We start from the raw sequence: 22,996 nt of genomic DNA, 5'->3' as shown, positions 1-22,996 counted from the left end.
GGAAACCATGTCTCTTTATATAGAAAAGCAGCCTTTAATTCCAAGTTTATAAAAGAGGCTCACGGATTCAACACACTTATTTTTTATTTAAAATATTTTAAGCGATTATAAGTAGTTTAGGCTTTAACATATTTTGTATTAAATTCAGATTTTATTTCAAACAAGTTTATTTTTAAAAATGTAAACAAATTAAAAAATCTGATTTAAATCAAAATCTGATTTTTATTTAAAAAAAAATCAATTTTTATCCAAACTGTCAGAAACAGGATAACTTGAATTCCCTCAACTTCCATCATATGGCTGCAAATGGAGTTTCACCGCCCATAGTACAATCCAGGATTAGAGTTTTGGGAAGGCAGAATACTAGGGTGCATTAGTCAAGACTATTTTTCATTCTCCCTACTATATCCCTTATCTTCACAATTCTTCCAAGGTGTTTTTCTTCTCTACCTTTTTGAGTTTGCATAGCCTGTTTGTCACTCTTTCCACTGGGAAAGTATTCAAAATATGGTCCCAGTCCTGCTATCGATACAAACCTGAACACACCCCCAAATCTTATTGAAATTGGTGTATCTGTCTATGGCAGGCTCAGGACCTATGCCAGTACATGTAACTAGTAGAACTTATTCTAGTAAAGCTTTTAAAAGAGAGAATGGAGATATTTGAAAGCATGGGCAACAAATCTACATCACCTCAGGAAAACAAATGCAAATTTAATAATTTTTGGTAAATGAGATACTTTTATGTTAATATGAACACTCCAAACACTCTAATGCACCTGCTGTCACAAAAGCTTTCAAACCATCCAAATGAATAAAAACATTTGTAACTTGAGGATTTAAGGATATGCATGACTAAGCCTAGAATGGAAAAAGTCTCTGGAATTTGCTATCTTGATTTACATAACAAGACGACCAATTTCCTAAAAAAAAAAAAAAAAAAAAGACCACTGGAGGCCATATTGCAGATTGTTAGATTTACATTTACAATGGAATATACTCAAATTGCTGCTTTCTATCAGCAGATCAGAGGAGATCTGGCTGACAAGATTGTCACTCCGGGTCAATAAAGGTGGGACAAAGTGCCTTGTGACAAAGACAAAACTTCTTTCATATGAAGGCTAAATATACAAGTCACCTACTCTGAAAGAGCATTAGTGTCTAAAATTCAGATTTGCATTATTATAGTTGTTGCTCAGCAGCTGCTAATATAAGGGAAAAAAACACTTTCTTTAATCTCATGTTGAGTCTCTCACAGCTTTCCAGAATTGTTTTAGATGAAATTTTCCATGTTCCTTTCACCCTAGAAGCAATTTTGTTTTACAAAATACCTAGTTTTGTTGAGTCATGAGACATACGGGAAAAGCAACATTTCCTATTTTTGTAACCATTTCCTATATTCCATTAACCTCCTCTCTCCCCAACCACCACCAAACTGGGGACTCAAAAATAGGTAAACTTTGTATATTTACTGGAGTCATTCCTGGGCTACGTTTAAATTTCCCCCATCCCTTTTCACTAGTAATCCATGATGTTAAAAGTTAACACCAAGGAAAATTTTCAGACAGAATGTGACTTCTAAACTGGAGAGTTACAGGTTACATGAAATCAAAAATATAGATATTGTTTCAACAGTACCATTTGTTACATTTGTGCAGTGGGGAAGTCAGCATGTCAGCTGGACCCTAACTTTTGCATTTCCTATTTCATGAGAGTTAAGTGTGTAAGCTTAATATTGTATTTATTTTTTTTGACATTTTTACACAAAATAGCTCATCACTCCCTAAAACAGTGTTGTGGGGCAAATACAAGGGGTATAGACAACCTGTTATAGAAATTGATTTTAGTTATAAAAATTAATCAACTCCTACTGTTTTCCATAAAATTATTTCAGTACTTGAAAATCTAGTGTTTTTTCCCCAATTTTCAGTATAGTCAGTCTTATACACAGAACATCAATCAAGCCAGCTTTCACCAGGTTATGTTGCCAACGTGCATTATCTTAACATAGAGGAGCAAACCCAAGAGATTATTCAGTCTCCATGCTCAATCTTCAACCTTTGAATGAGTTACCAAAAAGTGCCCCAACAGATATCATCTGGTTTTGACATGGAGGTCTTGTTTTTGCTAGAAAAGGTTTGCCACTATGGCTATACAGACAAACCCTTCTAGTATAGAAACAGATTATCCTGGCATGAGTTCTTTTGTCAATAACTTATACCAGTTCCCAGAAATAAGCAAGCTACATTAGCAAAAGAACTTTTTAATCAAGTATAACTGCCCTATACTAGGGTTTCTGCCAGTAGAGAAATGTTGTAAACAAATCTCACACCCTTACCTAATATATATTACTATATCTGCAAACGTTTCTAATGGACACCTGGTCTTGAACATCCACTCATTAGTAACTGGACAAAGCTACTGATTTTTCTTATCAGTTCACATAGTAGGTTTTAATTGTCTAATGATTCATGCCACATTCAATAAAGTGATCTAGAAGTGAAATGCTTTGTTATTCTGACAACTTGATCAAATCACTTATTTCCCCAATTCTTCCCATCCTCCAAAAAAACCCTTCTAAGTAAACATTTCACTTATTTTAACGAGCAAAGCTAGGGGGGAAGGAAGGAGGATGAATTATTGCTGCTAACAACATTACTGTTCCCCAGCCTGCTCTGTAATAGATCCCAATGACATTTCACAAATGCAAGGTGTATCCCACCCACACAAAGAGAAGCAGGATGTAACACTGACAGAATACTTGAATTTAAAGAGTATATTTTAAAAACTTCTATATCAGATCTAGTTTTGCTTGCAGAATCACCATGCCACAGAATAAAAATGAAAAGTTACACCCTACTCTTACCACAAGCCTAGAATCTCATTTCAAGATTTAAGAATTCCAAAGACTGAAAAACTAAATAGAAACAAGTTTACATCCCTTTTTAAACATCCAAAATAAACTGAAAACTGGGGAAAGGAGAGCACTTGGCATGAACTGAACTTTGTAAATGGCATGGATATTGTTTAGCTAACTTGCTGCAGATATTTTACAACTCTTACACTGTGTAGTATTGTATAAAGCTTTTCCATAACTAAGACTAGTAAAAATGCATGTACACTTAATTGAACCAAACCATTTAGCAGTCCCTGTATCATAAAAAGGTATTTAAAAAGCCTATCCAATGACTGAACATCAGAGGTTAGTTTTCAGTGCATTGTGTGCCTGTTCCTGTACATTTCATTTATAAATGTAGATTCACACTTAATTCTTATCTTACTGCACATTTAACAGTACTATAATGTAAGACTGTCTCTAGTGTTCTTTTTCTCAAAAAATAAGTTTAGTTTCTGCATCACTAATTAGTGCACAGAAAGCAGCTGATTTTAAGAACAGCTTTTTTTCATTTTGTGAACAATTAGGTAAGAGGGATGCAGGATTTTATTCCTAGAGTATCAACATGAACCTAGCCTGCTGTATTTCATGAGATAGTGAAACATTCTCAAATACTAGTTTAATGTAAGTTGAATTAAATATGGGTCTCACTCATTTTTCGTTTTAACTACATATTAGATTTATACAGAGTATATATATTCCATGACAGAATGTGACTTAAATAATGTGTATGATCTTAGTACTGTATAATATAGCAGCCACATCACAATATTATCAGAAATATTTTACTTTTTAAACAAATCTTTGTCCAGCATGACGCCATCTGAAGTCGTTTGAAGAGTCAGTCTTAACATATCCATGCACTCTTTCAACCGTGGATCAGACGTACGCAATCCTGTAGATTTGAGTGCCTATTACAATAAAGAAGTCAGAATTACTACAAATATGATAAATGCCTTTACTGAAATATTAAATTCTCTAGTACTGTTCTCCTCTTCCAACAGAAACATAAATCAGCCTACCAAAATTTCATCAAATTATACATGGGCTCAAAACCCCAATCTCTTGCCACGCCGCCCTTACTACTGGCATCAAAAGACCCCCACAGATTTAACAACACCAGTGAATTGATTAAATGGGCCATAATTTGGAGAGAAGATACCACACTGCTGGAGAATTTATGTGATTATACAAAAAGATTATTCCCAAGAAAATAGTATTTATTCTTAAATGACACAAAGAACCCTCCAAGTGAATCCTTTCAAGCTGCGTGCAGTCTAATGACTAGGAAAAGCCTCACCCTGTTTGTAGTGCCTTCAGTATATCACTGTGATAAGTCTGGAAAAGCAAGGAACGTCACACAAAGTTGTAGCCCACCACGTAACAGAGACGTTAATTTAATATTCCTGACTGCTGCTTGCTAAAGCATAAAATGTATTATACCAACTAGCTTTTATACAGAACTTGGGAAGTCGAAAACGCACAAAGATAGAGTGATTTAAATCACTCATCTCAATCATGATTTAAATCAGAAAGAAAATTTTGATTTAATCAATTTTAATCTTGATGCATTTATAATTTAAGTAATTTTCCTAAAGAAAGGTTGATGCTCATTGGTTGGCATAATTTGGCACTTCTTTTTACTAACCAGCAGGATACAGCATCTCTATACACATTTATAAAAAAAACAAAACCAAGGCATCTTTGTTGCACCTTAGAGACTAACATTTATTTGGGCATAAGCTTTCGTGGGCTATAACCCACTTCATCAGATGCATGGAGTGAAAATATAGTAGGCAGGTATAAATATACAGCACATGAAAAGATGGGAGTTGCCTTACCAAGTGGGGGTGGGGGGTCAGTGCTAATGAGGTCAGTGGTTTGAGCATTGCCTGCTAAACCTAGGGTTGTGAGTTCAATCCTTGAGGAGGCCATTTAGGGATCTGGAGCAAAAATCTGTCTGGGGATCGGTCCTGCTTTGAGAAGAGGGTTGGACTAGATGACCTCCTGAGGTCCCTTCCAACCCTGATATTCTATGATTATCCATCAATCAAGGTGGATGTGGCCCATTCCCAACAGTTGACAAGAAGAGGTGAGTATCAGCAGAGGGAAAACTAGTTTTTGTAAAAAGCAACAAAGAGTCCTGTGGCATCTTATAGGCTAACAAATGTTTTGCTGATACAGACTAACATGGCTACCCCTCTGAAACCTACACACATTTAAGTAATTATATAGCTTAATGTATATTCATTCAGATTCTTAATTATGTTAGAAAATGGTGATTAAAAATAATCTAATAAGTAAATGTGTCAAACTCATGATCTGTATCAAGCTGCAGTCAAATGGAATTTGGAATTCACTTAAAAATGCATAAAGACAGCACTTTAAAATTGTTTTTGGTAGTTAAAGAACTACCTTAAATGTGCTAGATACATTAGAAAAAAGTTTATCAAAACATGTTGTTACACTGAAAACTGATTTACTGAACAAATCAAATATTAACACCAGTTAACGAATTGAACTGTTTCTGGTCACGTCCTTTAACACTTTCAAACTAGTAGAGTTCATCTTTTCACATCTCATTTTTATTCATAGACTGGAAGAGGAAAACAAGTTTTCCTATTTTTCGATTCCTAATCTGTTTCTCACCTTTGAATGAACTAGTTGAACAGTTAGATAAAATGGAAATGAACAGAAATGAAGAAAATATCCTCTGCACCTGAAGAAAAGGCTACCTGCTATCAAAAGGACTTCAACATTCTCTGGCTTCAGGTGCTTAGCCAGTGACTTCCACCAATTCAGTGGTTTGACTTTCTTTAAAAAGTCAGTATACTTGTACTGCTTGATTTGTTGCTGTTATTTATATGATCTTACTACATACATTTTGGCCTTAACACAAGCTGTCATAATTACAAATGTACTTAAGTTTATTTTTAAAAAGAAAAAGGAATTCAAATTTCAAAAATCTGGGGGTTGTGTATGTTAGATTTTTATCCACTCTGAAACTTACAGTAATGAACTTATGAACTGGAATTTTTTCTTGCCCTTCTGCAATAGTATAGAACAGCAAATCTTCCAAGCTAGGCAAGAGACCTTGCTTCATCTTACTAGAAATAAAAAGAAAGTCACAGAAGAGTTAGTGCAGATGCATTATTTACAATTTATCCACCCTAAAAAAAGCAATGTAGACCAATTCTGCTACTAGAGAACTTGGGAACATTTGCAGGACAGTTATTTCAAAATTTAGTTCAGCTTTCACCAAAAAAATTGATAGTTAAAAAAGCAGCATATATATATATTTTTTAACTGTAGTTAAGATGTTCAACAGTTTGCTTTAGTGGGATTACAATCAGTTTTGTATATGGCGATAAACTCAGAAATGAAAGAAGAGATACAAATATTTATTCTAATATCACCTTGTGAAACTGCTACATCACATCTTACTGTTCATGAGGTTCTGTAGAATGAGAATGCATATGGACAAAAATGTTGCATCACTTGACAAGAAGATCAAGTTAAAGCCCAATATATCAGGGGAACAAAGGAGGAAGAGGCACAAATTTTGTTTTGTTCACAAGGCTTAATTCCACACTTGAAATCGCAAGCAGGCTTCTCACTGACTTCAGGGGGAGTTACACATGCAGAAAGGCAGACTTTGTCTAGAGATCATAAAGACCTAGCTAACTGTAAATAAGATACTGGTTTTCACAAGAAGAAATATGTGCATTACATTTTCATAACCTACATTCTTCTCTTCACGTCACACTTTCCCTGAACACAAGATGAATCTTAATTTTAAAATATTTAAACTGCATGAGAGATGAAAACAACAAAATAACTGCTAGAAAGTTCTTACAACCTCAGAAATTAGCATACTGGATAGGACCAGTGATCTATCTAACCCACTCTCTCCAACAGTGGCCAGTGCCATAAGTTTCAGAGGAAGATACGAAAAACCCATGGTAGGATAATTACTCTTTGGAGGATTCTGCGAGACTGCGTGCCCTCAGAAACCACCACCCCCGCCGCAGGGAAGCCATACACCGGGGGGGGGGGGGGAGAACCACGGGTGCAGTTTACTGGGGGATTGCCCCCCTCCAAACAGAGGTGAGGCCTTGGGAGGGGGGCGCCACACAGGGTTACATGCCACTGCCCTACCATTCTGCAAGCGCAGAGCTGCCCAGCTGATGGAGGCAGTCTCAGCTCGGCTGACTCTGCAGCTGAATGCTGTCTCCTGAGTTCTAGCGCCACTCGTGCTCCCCTTCTGTGTGCTGGGAGCCTTCCTGATTTCTATTCTGTGCAACACTTAGTCCCCGCAGTGGAGCTGGGTAAGGGTGGGGAAAAATGAGGGAAGGAGGGGGTGAGGGAAAAGAGGCAGTGGAGAGGAAGGGGAGTGAAACAAGGCAGGAGAAGGAGAATCTGGGAGTGAGGGGAGGGGGATAGAGAAGAAGAGGGGAGAGGGGAATCACAGGGGGAAGCAAGAGCCCGGCATGCGGTATCCCCTCGGCAGAAGCTGGGGCTCCCCCGTTAAGGAGGCCCATTGAACCCTCACCCTGACAAGCCCTATCCCCTACACTTGGACCCCTCCAAGGCCCCCACAGCCAGACCTCCATCCCACTGATCCCCAACCAGCTGCACCTGGACCCCCCACTGCCCATAGCCCCCAGACTCCCACAGTGAGCCCCATCTCCTCACACCCAGCCTCCTCCTACCCACCCCAAGCCCCAACCACCTTCACCTGCAGAGTCCCATTGCCCCTGCACCCGGAACCCCCCCAATGAGCCTCTGTGCATCCAGATCTCCCTCTGAGCTGCCCACATGCAGATGGCCCCACACTTCTCACTCCACAACTGGATCTCCCACACTAAGGCCCTCCACACTTGGATCCTGCTGGGCTGAGCCTGCTCACCCACACCTGGTGCACCTGGCACAGAGCCCAGGGGTGTTTCTGGGGCAGGCCCAGCCCTTGCACTGTGTCAGGGTCAGATGCAGCCTCACAGGGGAGGTCAGAGCTTCAGGGTGATCTCCCACCTCAATACAGCCAGTGGCCTGTGCTTCCCACTGCCATGCTGTAGCCATATTTATTTATGGACAAATAACATTTGCAGAATTTTAAAATATTGTGCACATAATTTTTAAGCACCAAATTCTCTTAGGAGTCGATAATTATGAAGTAACCCGTCTCTATGGAAGTTTGTTCCCTACCCCATCAGCTAGTGCTTGGCTCATGCCTGTAAGCACAAGTTTATATACACTTTTTTTTTTTTAAATATTCTACCTCCTAGGAAATGATGTCCTAATATAGGTATGGATGCTTTCACTATTCATATACACATCTACGCAGTTTTTCAATCCTAATCATTTCTTACCATCAATCACATGTTTTGAAAAGTTAGTTAGAGAGGAAACTTTTTTTATTTTTATTTTTTAAAAGCACAATGCTTTATCAGTTTTAAGTCTGTGGCTCTTAAATTTTATTCAATGTCCTCTTATTCTTATATGATGAGAGGGTGTAAATAGAAGAGATTTACCTTCCCTAAATAATTCATTTTGCACATCTCTTATCCTGTCTCCTTGCCTCTCTAAACTGGTATTTCTCTCTGACGTTTCACCCTCAATGCAATGCTGCAGTTCTGAAACAGAAGGAGGGAGCACAATAAAATTTGTTTCCCTCCCAGCTCCTCCCCAAATTACTGTATATACTCGATCATAAGCCGGTTCGTTTATAAGCCGACCCCTCCCCCAAGATGGAGAAGTAAAAATTGAATTTTTTTATAACCCTTTCATAAGCCGACCCTATAATTCAAGGGTCAGCAAACTTTGGCTCCCAGGCCATCAGGATAAGCTACTGGTGGGCCGAGATGGTTTGTTTACCTTGAGCATCCGCAGACACGGCTGTAAACCTAAGTAAACAAAGTGTCCCAGCACGCCAGCTGCTTACCCTGACAGGCCAGGACAGCAACTGGTGGGGAAATTTTTTTGGGAGGAGAAGCTGCAAGTCAGGGGAGTAACCCCTGTGACCACCCCCCACATGACCCCAGCCCTAGCCTGGAACCCCCACACTCTCCCCATCCCATCCCTTCCCACCTTATCTGGGGAGGGCCAGGGAAGGATGTCTCTGGTCTGGTTGGAGCTGCTCCGACAGGCTGGGCAGTGCTGCCACAGCCTGCTCCGAACAGCCAGACTGGGCAGCACACCTACTTTGGGGGGTGGAACCGAGCAGCACGGCCTGCCACCCCAGAGCTGCAGCTGCTTCAGAGGCTGGGGAGAGAGCAGCGTGGCCAGAAGTGGAGAGACTCTGGCCCCAAACCGGTAGGCCCTCAATACAAGAGGCGAAATGCAACCTTGTAACGAAAGCACATGTGCTGTGTAATGTCAACGGCAAGGTTTAATGTGAAAGTCTACTCATTGTTCTCTAAAATGTATCTTTTTAACTACCACTCTCCCTTTTCCTCCACCAGCTACCAATGTTTCTCCTTCGCAGAGGCTAGCGAAGATTAGAAGGTTAAAAAAAAAACCACACACCACACTTAGGATGAAATGTTCTCTGAGCTCCTGCTGTCCTCCCACACTGAAAGAGCACAGCAGAACGCGTGAAGGCAGACAATGTCAGAGTGCAGGAAAGCACAATATGAACGCGAGGAGAGGTGGCGGGCTGAAGAGAGTAAGTGGTGTCAGCTTGCTGACAGAAGGCAGGAGTCGATGCTCAGGCTGCTGGAAGATCAAACTCATATGTTCCAGCATATGGTTGAACTGCAGGAAAGGCGGCAGGAGCACAGACCGCTGCTACAGCCTCTGTGTAACCAACAGCCCTCCTCCCCAAGTTCCATAGGCTCCTCACCCAGACGCCCAAGAACGCAGTGGGGGGGGCCTCCTGCCACCCAGCCACTCCACCCCAGAAGATTGCCCAAGCAACAGAAGGCTGGCATTCAATACGTTTTAAAGTTTTAAAGTGCAGTGTGGCCTTGTCCTTCCCTCCTCCCCCCCCCCCCCCCGGGCTACCTTGGCAGTTATCCCCCTATTTGTGTGATGAATTAACAACGAATGCATGAATGTGAAGCAACAATGACTTTATTGCCTCTGCAAGCAGTGATCAAGGGGGGAGGGAGGGTGGCTACCTTACAGGGAAGTAGAGTGAACTAAGGCAGGGGGTGTTTCATCAAGGAGAACCAAACAGAACTTTCACACCATAGCCTGGCCAGTCATGAAACTGGTTTTCAAAGCTTCTCTGATGCACACCGCGCCCTCATGTACTCTTCTAACTGCCCTGGTTCTGGCTGTGCGTAATCAGCAGCCAGGCGATTTGCCTCAACCTCCCACCCCGCCATAAACATCTCCCCCTTACTCACACAGATATTGTGGAGCGCACAGCAAGCAGTAATAACAACAGGAATATTGGTTTCACTGAGGTCTATCCGCGTCAGTAAACTGCCAGCGCGCTTTTAAACGTCCAAATGCACATTCTACCACCGTTCTGCACTTGCTCAGCCTATAGTTGAACAGCTCCTGACTGCCTGTGTATAGCTTCATGAGCCATGGAATTAAGGAGTAGGCTGGGTCCCCAAGGATAACTATAGGCATTTCAACATCCCCAATGGTTATTTTCTGGCCTGGGAAGAAAGTCCCTTCCTGCAGCTTTTGAAACAGACCAGAGCTCCTGAAGACACGAGCATCATGTACCTTTCCCAGCCATCCCACATTGATGTTGGTGATCCACCAGTGCTTGCAGCAGCATTGAAAAGTACCCCTTTCCGTTTATGTACTCGCTGGCTTGGTGCTCCGGTGCCAAGATAGGGATCTGGGTTCCGTCTATTGTCCCACCACAGTTAGGGAATCCCATTTCAGCAAAGCCATCCACTATGACCTGCACATTTCCCAGAGTCACTACCTTTGATATCAGCGGTTCTTTGATTGTGTTGGCTACTTGGATCACAGCAGCCCCCACAGTAGATTTGCCCTCTCCAAATTAACGCCCGACTGACCGGTAGCTGTCTGGCGTTGCAAGCTTTCACAAGGCTATCACCACTCGCTTCTCAACTGTGAGGGCTGCTCTCATCTTGGTATTTTGGAGCTTCAGGGCAGGGGAAAGCAAGTCACAAAGTTCCACGAAAGTGCCCTTACGCATGCGAAAGTTTCGCAGACACTGGGAATCGTCCCAGATCTGCAACACTATGCTGTCCCACCAGTCTGTGCTTGTTTCCCCGGCCCAGAAACTACGTTCCACAGCATGAACCTGCCCCATTAACACCATGATGTGCACACTGCCGGGGCCTGTACTTTGTGAGAAGTCTGTGTCCATCTCTATGTCCTCATCACTGCGCTGCCGTCACCTCCTCACCTGGTTTTGCTCTGGCAGGTTCTGGTTCTGCATATACTTCAGGATAATACGCGTGGTGTTTACAATGCTCATAATTGCCACAGTGATCTGAGCGGGCTCCCTGATCCCAGTGCTATGGCATCTGGGATGAAAAAAGACGCAAAACCACTGTCTGCGCTGACGGAGAGAGGGGCAACTGACGACATGGCTTACAGGGAATTAAAATCCACAAAGGCTTTGCATCAAAGAGAAACACGAACAACTGTCACACAGAATGGCCCCCTCAAGGATTGAACTCAAAACCCTGGGTTTAGCAGGCCTTTGATTTCACTGAGGAAGGGAGGGAGGGAGCAATGAATACAAAACAAATCGGGTCTATTTCTTGTTTTGATCCACTCCATCTATCTTTTACAACTTTAGGCTGGCAGCAGACGGTGCAGTTCGATTGCTAGCCATCATCATCTCCTGGGTGATCGGCAGAAGATGGGAATGACCTGCCTGAGTCACTCCCATGTCTGCCCAGGCACCCCTGACTGACCTCAAAGAGGTCAGTTAAAAGAGCACCCAGGAGTATGACAACGATGGCTACCAGTCACAACGCACCGTCTGCTGCCAAAAGGCAATGAGCTGCTGCTGTGTAGCAATGCAGTCCCACGTCTGCCAGCACCCAGGAGACTTATGGTGACGGTCAGCTGTGCGGGCTCCATGCTTGCCGTGGTAAGGCATCTGCATAGGTAACCCAGGCAAAAAGGCACGAAACGATTGTCTGCTGTTGCTTTCAAGGAGTGAGGGGGAACCTGACAACATATACTCAGAATCACCCGTGACGCTGCTTTTCCCTCATCAGGTATTGGGATCTCAACCCAGAATTCCAATGGGCGGCGGAGACTGCAGGAACTGTAGGATAGCTACCCCACAGTGCAACACTCCGGAAGTCAACACTAGCCTCGGTACTGTGGACACAGTCCACCAACTTAATGCACTTAGACATTTTTTGTGGGGGGACACAAAATTGACTGCATATAAACGATTTCTGAAAAACCAACTTCTATAAATTCGACCTAATTTCGTAGTGTAGGCATACCCTTACTGTTTTAAACTTACCCATTAAAAATGGCAAGTGCATAAACTTGTAATTTGAAAACAATCTTCAAATTAGTTACTATATGGTCATCTACGCAAGTCATTCTTTCCTGGAAATGAAAGCCTTCAGACGAAACAATGTATAAACAAGGAAAAATTTGAAAAAAATTGTTGCCTGGCTATGAAAGCTCTCTTTCAGAAGATTACCAAGAATTCTGAGTTATATTTAAAGATGACTTGCAGGACCCCGCCCTAGACTGCAATAATAATTGTTGCTGGTAGTCACGTAAACCATGTAGACCAGTAAAATTTTGCAGATCCACACTTAAAGAAATTCAATATTAGCTAAAACTATTTCAATGGTAGTTCAGCTTACTCATTAAAAATTAATAGTGAATTAATAACCTAAATATATTTAATCCTATCCTTAATATTAATGATGGGCCTCATATTAAATTCTTCTTCCTCTACCCAAACCAGTGGTAAAAATTAGACTTCCTATTAAATAAACCAGAGAAAAACATTGCTTACTTAGGCACTAAGAACAGACGAGGACTTGTAAACGAATAGAACATTTACTGTTTCTTTTCACTTCAGAAAATTATTATTTTTAAATGATGCAATGCTGGCTAGTGTACAGACAGGCTGGCAACTCAATGAAGACAAATACGTGCAACTACACCAGGAAAGTTAAAGAACTTTCTTCCATGCCACATTTTGCATCTTTATAAATCACATGCACTTAGCTTCTGAAAAGACTATTTCTGGACTTCAAAATGTTATATACTGTTAACGCTGTAATTCTACATTTCAATACCTCAAAAGTATGCAATTTTTATTTCATATATTTTAGGAGTTACAATACTATACACATTCCAAAGTCTAGTGTTATTGACTTTTGACCTTTTTACAGAGTTTCAGTAAATTTCCCAACGAACTTTCTGAATTATATACAATTATATACGTTTCCATTAACACCAAAAAGAAATAGATTTCTAGACATCTGAAATTCTGATTTGAATGTTTGCTGTCACTTGGGCAATGCATATACTTACAAATATTTTATAGCGTTAAAAAGAGCTGAAATCTATAAATCTGCTCTATCACAAGCTTTATAATTATGCCCCAGGAAACTGCACCTGTCCTATTTATATCAATGCAGATATATGCCCTTAAACGTTGAAATATTGGACAATAAGTTTCTTACTCCACCCTTTATTACCTTTACACTTATATTTTCTTAAATCACTGTATGCATTTCACAACTGAAGATCTTTTTTTAAAAATTCCCATCATATCTTTCACATCCATTGCTGTTAAATCAAGCTGACTGACCCAATATTTAACAATAAATTTGCACCAGCTGCCAAAGCAAATGAAGCTACTATTCAATATTTACAGAAAATGCTTTGTCAAATGGACTACCTTTCAATAAAGTTTATCAGTTCAAACTGCAGAATAAGCTTTTGCCCTTTTTATCAGTTCAATATCGTTTGTACATAACATTTGCTTAACCTAAAAGCAATATTTTAGCACGGTAACACACTTAGCAAGAAAGTGTTATTCAGCATATGTTGCATCGAGCTAAGATACTGAAGTGGAGGGGAACGTGCTATTGCCATAGTTAGCTTAAAGTGGAAATTCCAATTTATTCGCTGCTTTATACCATATTCTGAAAAACAAGGAAAAGAGTAGGAGTAAACTCATTTTAGGCAAGAAAGATTAGAACAGTATTTGTGAAATCTACTTTAGTCTACAGGATGGAATAATGGAGGTTCTGCCACATTGCCACTTAACATAAAGGTTCTAGGACATACGAACCCGTGTGACCAAGGATCCAGCCACCTCAACCTTGCCCATATTCCTCTCTACCCCAGCAGAGAACCAACCTCCGGAACTGCAGGGCTGTTCACAAGAGTCAATTTCACACAAAATTAATAGATTGTTTAAATAGAAAACTAGCGTGTCAAATGTGGTGCTGGTTTTTGTCCTAGAGGGTATGTCTACACTGCAATTAGACAACCATGGCTCGTCTGTGCCAGCTGACTTGGGTTAAGGGGCTTGGGCTAAGGGGCCATTTAACTACAGTGTAGAAGTTTGGGTTTGGGCTACAGCCTGAGCTCTGGGACCCTCCAACCGCACAGGGTCCTAAAGCCCAGACTCCAGCTCAAGCTCAAGCCCAAGCTGAAGTCAGCTGCCACAGGCCAACCATTAGGTTTTTAATTGCAGTGTAGACATACCCATACACACCTACCCACTAGGAAATTGACTGAGACTATCAATTCATTTCACATTAGGTGCTCAGCCACCATAATACGGTGTTAACTTTCTTGTCACTACCACTACCTACCAGACAAACAATGATTAGAGCCATGAAGAAATTTCCTTATGAAAAACTGGTATCGTTTACTTTAGAGGGAAAGTGGATAAGAGGGGGTGTTATAACGGTTTACAAAATAATGAGTAATGTAAATAAATTGGTATGAATTGGTCACATCTATTCACCTTTGCATAATTCAAGAATAAGCATCTCACAGCAATTGAAAGGTGATAAATTTTAAATTGATAAAAACATCTCTTCCCCTCAAAGTATAATTAGCCTGTGAAACTTGTAGCCTCATGATATTATAGATGGTAAGAGTTTAGCGAGATACAAAAGAGGACTAAGTATGTATACACATCCAGAGAGATGCAGTAGTAAAAACATGATAAAAAAAAACACACACACCAAAAACAATTGTTTTGGAAGTGTTCAAAAGTTGCTATTTGAGGACATGAGCCAGTTTCTATCTGAGGGGAGAATAGAAAAAAAGGCTCCCCTATATATCTTGGTGCATAACTGGGTTTCTTGAACCTTCAGTATTGACCACTGTCAGATACTGGATCAAATGAACCACTGGTCTGTTCCTGTATGACACTTTCTATGTTACCTGGGCTGGATCTGAAAATAAATCAACTAGGTAAGGGTGCACTATATTATCAGAGTCTAATCTCATCCTTTAAAAAAAGATCCACATCACTTGTAAGCCAGCCTTGAAAATTATAAAAGCACCATTAACAGAGAGCCTCAGTAACTATTTTATTGTATTTCAGAATCATAAACCAGTGTCCTGGGTCAGGGCTATTGTGATCTACCTACAACTTTAAGTCAGCTCTGCTCACAGTGTTCTGGAATTTTAAAATAAAAAAACCTAGATAAATTATGCATAAAGTAGTTGTGGCACTGAGCCAGCGAGGGCTGGGCAACCAGTAGGCTAAGTGACCCAAAATCAACTTTTAAGGACATATTAAAGAAGTATTGAAATGGTAAATGGGGCCATTCCTCGTAGATAGTTATCAAAGCCATGTTAAACAGATGAGAGGTCTGTATTGTTAGAGAATCAGAGGTAGATACTAATTGTATTTGTCTATGTTTACCTCTATCTGTTTGAAATTTAACAATGTGATCTAATTATCTTGTAGATTAGAAACTTCTGTTCCTATATTTCATCACTATATTATATTGAGTCAGAGATCCAAAGGGGATATTAACATTTAGATGAAATGTGTGGTGTAATAATATCATTGTCTTTATTTCTCTTTGAAATTTGTAGTAAACTACCTATGAACCATCTGAATGTTAATTGCCTTATACTAATCAATGCAACTAGCTACCAGTGTATGCCTAGGAAATAGAGATTTACTTCAAAGCAACAATGTATGTCCTGCTATGACAAGAGGCTTCTCAGCCTGCTTGGGAACTGTAAAGAAGGTCTCCGGTCTAATCTTTTTTTAATCTCAGATCTGCTTAAAAGTTGTCAGGGGAAGTTCAAGTCACAAGACTGAAACCTCCAGGTGTGCGCTGGACTACCCCTACAAATTCTCATGGAAGAATTTGAGCTCTACACATGGACTGCCTATTGGACTATAACCCATTGGACTGATTCTGGAAGGAGTTTTACAAATCACTAGCATGTCATCTCTGCTATGAAACTGACCCAAGAATTTTATTCTTATCTGTATGTATAATGATCTTTTCACTATAGTAATTCTTTCTTTTCTTTCTTAAATAAATCTTAGATTAGTTAACAAGAATTGGCTGTGTGTATTTGGGTAAGATCTGAAATATTAATTAACCTGGTGGGTAATTCTTGGGGCTAGTAGACTGTCATATATGGTGATTAAGATTTTAAGTAATCCTCACTATATTAGACTTGGCTGTCTGGGTGGGAGCCAAAGGCTGGATTGCTTAAGAGGAACTGTATTTTAGCTTCTTGGGAACCCGTATTACAAAAGCTGTTTCATTACTGGCATGGTAAAATCTAATTATAGAACAAACCAACAGTTTTGTAGATCATCTGCCCTATTCTTTACAGTTTGCCCTGATTGAGCATTCTCCTTGGGGCCAGTCTAGCGACCATAGTCACAGTGGTCTCACGTCAATATAAGATTTTCTTTCCACTGTTCTACAATACAAGAGGTAGGAAGAATCCTGTGCTATTATGCTGAAAATAGAACTCAAGAAAGCAGTATGCCAACACATTCAGGCTAGACACAGCCAAGTAGAGAAGTTTTGCTAACACTGTTTTTGGGGCATGCTGTAGTCTGAATGACTAAAACAGCCACTACAATTTCCGCAGATTCTTGTACCCTAAAAATATGACATTTAAAAAAAAAATTTACAGCTGCTTCATATGTAGTCCAGTTGTCTCAAATCTACACTTCTCCCACAAATATTTTTTCTAATGTTATAAATGAGAATTTACACAAAATCCTAAAAAAGTATCACCTAGTCTATCACAGGGAAAAAATTACAAATTAACAAGCAGAGAAACTATGTATGTTTCTAACATAACAGAACTTCTCTATTTCTGAAAGAATTTCCCTCTGTTTCTGGGGTACAAAGATATTTTATTGAAAATTAAACATGATATACAAAAAAATATATTTCAAAGTCATTAAGATTGCAAAGTCAACTACTCTAAAGTTACAAAATGCCAAATTTACAGTTGTTGAACCTCAATTTTGCCCCCTTGTCTCATTCACTTCACAGGATGGATGCATAAGGGTCTTGTGGAAAACAAAGAACGCGATCGAGTAATCAGACTACCAAAATTTATATAGCATAAAAGGCAAGAATTAAAAAGTTGAACAGGCACCCATAAATTTGGCATTTTCTAACTTTCAAGCAGGGCTTTGGAGCGGAGCCCAGAGCTGGAGTGCAGAGCAGCTCCGGAGTAGTGGAGCTGCAGGTTTTTGCCTGGAGCTGGAGCAAAGCCGGAACACAGCTCCAAAGCCTTGCTTTCAAGTGCTTGGCCTAAATAAAAAAAAAATTCATTAAAAGAAAGGTTAATATAGGGTAATTTCACAGGCCGGCTTCACATATACTCATTCTAAACCTTCAGCACTGCACAACAAACTTTTCCCACTTGAACTACAGAACTAACTAGCTGACCAGAGCAGGCTATTATTCCAGAGGGGGAATGCACCAGTAGATCCATGGATGGATGTGGCGAACCGCAGTTCTCGCTCCTCCAGGACATGGGGGAGCTCTGGGATGTGGGATCCATATGATGCCCTTACGGTGAGGAGGAGAGATGGAAGGAAAGGCCCATGGCAGCTTCACCTACCCAACAAGGGACTGGGAAGGAAGTAGCAGTGTCTCAGGCACTAGTAGTAACGATCAGAGACTGACTCCAAATGATAGAAACAAAACAGGTAGGGTTCCACTATACCTTTCGAATCCGAGGAGGGACAGGCAAAGGGAAAAAACTGTGGACCAGACCATGAATTTGAGATAGGAGCTTTGGTGATTTTTTTTTCCCCAAACGGAAGGGAGAGAAGTACCATGAACACACTGTTAGTAAGCATGGAGAACTCACTGACAAATATTGAATACCCCCAACTGATTTATATTTCCAAGGCTTACATTTAAAAAAAAAAAAAAGTTTGATTAAACACTGATGTATCCTGAAATTTACAAACTTTAATCTTGTGAGTCCTAACAAACTTTGAAAACTGCTAACTCTAAAATTAATCAACTAGGATTGTTTCTCTAGTTAACCACAAAGAATAAAAATTCTCCCCTGAACAAAACATACATGAAAGATTTCTGGTGGAACACCAGGTGGTACGTGCACATGTGGGAACAGGAAGTCAAACCAGAGACCATAAAAGTTATATCCTTAATTACAGCACAATATCCCAGACTTGAAAATGCACTAACACTTAGTAAAGAGCCAACAATGTATGAATTTTTGCATACTTTAATTTTTCACTTTAAAAGAAATTAACTTTCTATACTTTCAGTTGCAAAAATGTGAACATGACAAGTGTTCTTTTCTTGAGACTCCAGACAACTACAGTGTCACAGCTGTTGCTCATAGCTTTGCGCAAATTTTGACCAGCTGAGTGACAATGAATGCTATAGATTTCCACTCCTGCCCAAAGGAACATAAAGCATCAATGAAATACATGAGCCTTGTCAAGTTCATGCTGCTGCATTTCAAAACCATGAGCAGCAGTAAAGGCAGACTAGGAGCCATTCAGTAAAACAAAGTTCTATACTGGATCAGACAGACAAGTGGTCCATCTAGTCCAGTATCCTGCCTTCTACAGTGGCTAGTACTATTTGTTTTTAAACAGCTACTATAACAACCCTGGATTTTCGTGTTATCCATGTAGGCACCTAATCCCTTTCTGAACCCCACTAAGCTATTCACTTGTTAGTGTGCAGAGTGAGCGTCACAAGCTGTGTTGTATGAAAAAGTGTATCTCTCTGTTTTTGATTTGCCATCTTTAGCGTCATTAAATGACCCCTTTATCTTATTTTACAAAGAAAGAAAAAGAAAAGTTCACTATCTTTTCAGAAACAGGCAGATAACCTAAAAAACACAGGCTGGTGGGATCCACAGAGTAGCTGCACCTCAACTCGCACCTCAACCCAGGACCAAAGCAGCATGTGAGAGAGGCAGAGCAGTAGACAACTGCTTGCATTACACACACACACACACACAACTTTTCTATATTGCACTGTACACAGAGCCACATTCTTTATACACAATACCTAAAACCTTAAATATGTTGGGGCTCAACAAATTTTTATGGAACAGCGAAACCAATTTGTTTTTTAATTTCTCATTCTTTGCTTATTTACATTTATAGAAATATTTAAAGCCAAGTTTGTTATGCTTGGGATGCTTGAGGAATAGATCTATTTTTGAAACCATGCATTAAGGAATTCTCAACTGGAAGCATCCAGCACTAAGCAGTTTGGCTGAAAAGTTGTGAGAATTCCAGCACTGCCTGCTCAACTGGAAAAAGAGTATTTGGAAACTGCTTATTTATTTATAAGTCACTGCATAATTGTCTTGACTTTTGGCCATTGTAAGGCTGTGTCTACACTGCCACGTTCAGCACTAAAACTTTTGTCCTTCGGGGGTGTGAAAAAACAGCCCTCTGAGCAACAAAAGTTGTAGCGCTGAAAAGCGCCAGTATAGACAGCGCTTTATTGCTGGGAGACGCACTCCTGGCAATAAAGCTACCATCACTTGTTAGGGGTGGGATTTTTATTTTTTTTTAAATCACCAGGAGAGCTCTCTCCTGGCAATAAAGTGTGTCAATGAGAATGATTTTTTAAATGTGGCTTGTGATTTTTTGGACCTGCGTGTGATCAATCAGTATTTTTTATGTGATATCAAAGTAATTAGACATTTTATTTTTTACAATTTGCACTACTAAGTAGTAGTGCATTGATATAGGTTATACACGAGAAGTCTGTAAAATAATATAACTACTTTGGAATTAATCTACAGACAAGAATGGATAAAAATTCAAATTAGGGAGTTAGGATGGTGCCCTTTCTACATCTATAACCATACAGCATGTGTTTCTCTCACTGAAATATTATCTTGAAATTAAAGGCCAATAATTCTATGAACTGCACTTAGAACCATCATGGAAATTAAACTGATAAGAACCGATACAAGTTAGAGGGATGAAAACATTATCTATTTACAATCATTCATGAAACTATACCCAAATAGCAAACTTTGCCTATGCACAAAATATACTATGCATACACATTATGTGCATAGGAATTATAGGAGTTTAATACAGCACAAATTTCATACGCCCAGTACTGGGGATGACCTGCCCACACATAAACCAAAGCCTGGGGAGAAAGAGAAGCAACACATAGAAAACTCTGAAAGGCAGAAGGGGAAAGCAGGAAGAAAGCTTATTTTCTCTTCCAGGAGGTAGAAGGGGGTAGAGCTTAGCATTTACAAGACCAATGCTAGCTAAAGGCTGATATGAAAGAGCCCTTCAGATAGACATTTTAGCATCTTTTCCTTTCCCAACAGTCAGAGCATTTGTGAGGTGCCCAACTTAGTTTTTAAATGAATGTGTTGTTCCCTAGACCTTAATAATGGAATTCATACTCCTTTGTGTTTTGCACCCTTTTCTAGCTAGCAAGTTTAGCCCAGTGAGTGATAAATTTTAAGCCCTCTCAGATATTAAAATGAGCTTAATGAAATCAGCTTTTGGCTGCTGTCTGTCCTTATCACTTCCCCACCCTCTTACAACCATGAGACCAAGACATAAATTTGGATCAATCCACCTAGCTACTCCTCCTGCCTCATGCCATGGGAATCAATATAAACATCTATAATGCACATTCTACCTCTATTAATTATAGGTTGGCGATCAGAGAATCTAATGGATAACTGCTAAAAATCACCAGATGTAGCACTGTAATTGAGGACACCATTATAGGACTGCCAATACTGTACTAGATAGTACTGAGGTTACCTTTGATAATTAGTACAAAAGGTATATAACTTTACCTCTAACACTTCTGTTCGCACAAAATACCATTCTAACAAAAAAAACACTAGTACACAAGTCTTATCTACACTGAAATTTACATATTTCCTGCTCAACAGCACTCCAGTTATTTTTACAGAAAGATATCAAGTCTCTTCAAGCAGTCAATATGTTCAAGACTATTACTGGTTGCCAGTTTATAGCAGCAACGATTTCCCCAGGCTCCGTATCCTGACATTCCCGTGTTTCCCATTTGGATTACAGCAGATAATTTATAGGCCACAAAAAAATGGCATGTTCATAATCTGCTGAAATTTGCTGATGCAATGCACGGCACTTCAGTATAGGAAGACCCATTAAGAATATCTTATTTTAATATTAGAATTAAATCAATTCACATCAGACATGCGGAACAGAACCCTGTACCAGGACTAGTCTGAGATTTTTGCCTTGCTACGGATGCACGCTGCAATAGTTCTTTCGGCGTGGCCGCAGCATGTATCTGCTTTCGCCCTTGAGGGAGAGAGAGAGAGAGAGATGCGCACAGGAGTCAATACACACAGGAGATGGTCGAAATACTTTAAGTGCATTTTGTTTTATTCTCCGCCGGGCCCGCGAGGGGTGACCCCGCTCTGCTCCGCGCGCAGGGATGGACCCTCCACCGGCGGCCGCTCCCCGCGTGGCGAGCGCCCCAGCACCCCGCCCCGCCCCGCCCGGGGCCGCCGGCCCCCGCCTCCCGCCGCCGCTTCCTGCCCCGGCCCCCCGAGACTCACTTGTCCCCCCCGCCTCCAGCGAGCTCCTGGCCGCCGTTGTGGTTGTTGTTGTTGCCGCTGTCGGCGGGCGGCGCCCTGGCGGACAGCGGCGGCCCCTTGCCGGGCTCCTGCAGGGCCCCCTCCGAGCGGGTGCAGACGCTGCGGGCGGGCGGCGGCGGCGGCAGACGCCCCGGCCGGGGGGTGGGGAGCGAGCCGGTGCCCCAGGCGGCCGCGGCGAACGGGGCTGGCGGGCGCCTGAGCGCGGAGCCTCCGGCCCCACCGGGCTGGCTGAGCCGCAGCAGCTCCCTGAACAGCGCCGAGCTCCAGCGCCGCATCCTGCCGCGCCGCTTCCCTCCGCCGACTGCTGCGCTCCAGCCGCCGCCGCCGGCTCGCCAGCTCCAAGGGGGCCGGTCCCGCCCCCGGCCTGTCGGTCCCGCCCCCTAGCTGTCAGGCGCTGTGCCAGCCTATTGGTCGCAGGAGACGCCACTCAGAATCCGCCCCGCCCCCGCCGAGCCCAGACGCGGAGCTGTGGCGCACTTGGCCTCTGAGGCTGCTCCGTTAAACTCAGCGGGGGGGCAGGGAGGGGCTGCCGCGGCAGGAGCGTGGCGGGGACTGAGAGCCAGCCCGGGGCTGCCGGGCACGGGGCGGGTAGCGCCCCAGGGCCAGCGGCGCGGCGGGCGGGCGGCCCGGGGAGCAGCCCCGGGAAAGCGGGCGGGTCTCGGCCCCGCGCCCGGCCAGGTCGCCACGTAGGCGAGAGGCCGAGCCCAGCCGCTCCTGTGCCTAGGCTCGCCCCGCGGTGAGCGTTGCCGCCCCGGCCGTGCCGCCGTCTGAGGGGGCGGCCCCTTGCGCCGCCTCCGGGCACTGCCTCCGCCAACAGCCGAGGGTCAAACCGGCTGGCGAGCGGCGCGCCTCTGGGCTGCGCGCACACACGCAAAGCCTCGGGCGGGAGCGGCCCTTGCGCCCTTCCTCGAAGGGCCAGAGCTGGAGTGATGGCGGCAGCAGGAGGGGATCAGAGCTGCAGCGAGCTTCTCAGAGCAGAAACTTTACCAGCTAAATCAGCCTCCTTTCCCCACGCTCTGTAAAAGAGCCCAGGGCAGGAAAGTTTGCAGTCAGAGAGGGGAAAGGTTTCCATTGTAAACCTCAG

At 42.0% G+C, this 22,996-nt stretch overlaps 1 protein-coding gene across 3 annotated transcripts in view; it reads right to left on the bottom strand.

Annotated features, from left to right (window-relative positions):
- GLS (glutaminase) overlaps nt 1-22,202 on the bottom strand; it is a 107,629-nt gene extending 85,427 nt beyond the window's left edge. For 2 of the 3 annotated variants that reach the window (XM_045032007.1, XM_045032008.1), the window contains exons 1-3: nt 21,874-22,202; nt 5,906-6,002; nt 3,685-3,806 (exon numbers count right to left, since the gene is read on the bottom strand). In XM_045032007.1, coding sequence (XP_044887942.1) covers nt 3,685-3,806; nt 5,906-6,002; nt 21,874-22,187 — 533 coding nt within the window. In that variant the 5' untranslated portion in view covers nt 22,188-22,202. Of the gene's footprint in view, nt 1-3,684; nt 3,807-5,905; nt 6,003-8,426; nt 8,573-21,873 lie in introns of those variants that run through there. The other variant, XM_045032009.1, reaches the window with a different exon arrangement.
- Nucleotides 22,203-22,996: the final 794 nt, after the last annotated feature.

The sequence above is a fragment of the Mauremys mutica genome, chromosome 10 (assembly GCF_020497125.1).
Source record: "Mauremys mutica isolate MM-2020 ecotype Southern chromosome 10, ASM2049712v1, whole genome shotgun sequence".
Lineage (NCBI taxonomy): Eukaryota > Metazoa > Chordata > Testudines > Geoemydidae > Mauremys > Mauremys mutica.
This window is presented reverse-complemented; position numbering and strand designations above follow the sequence as displayed.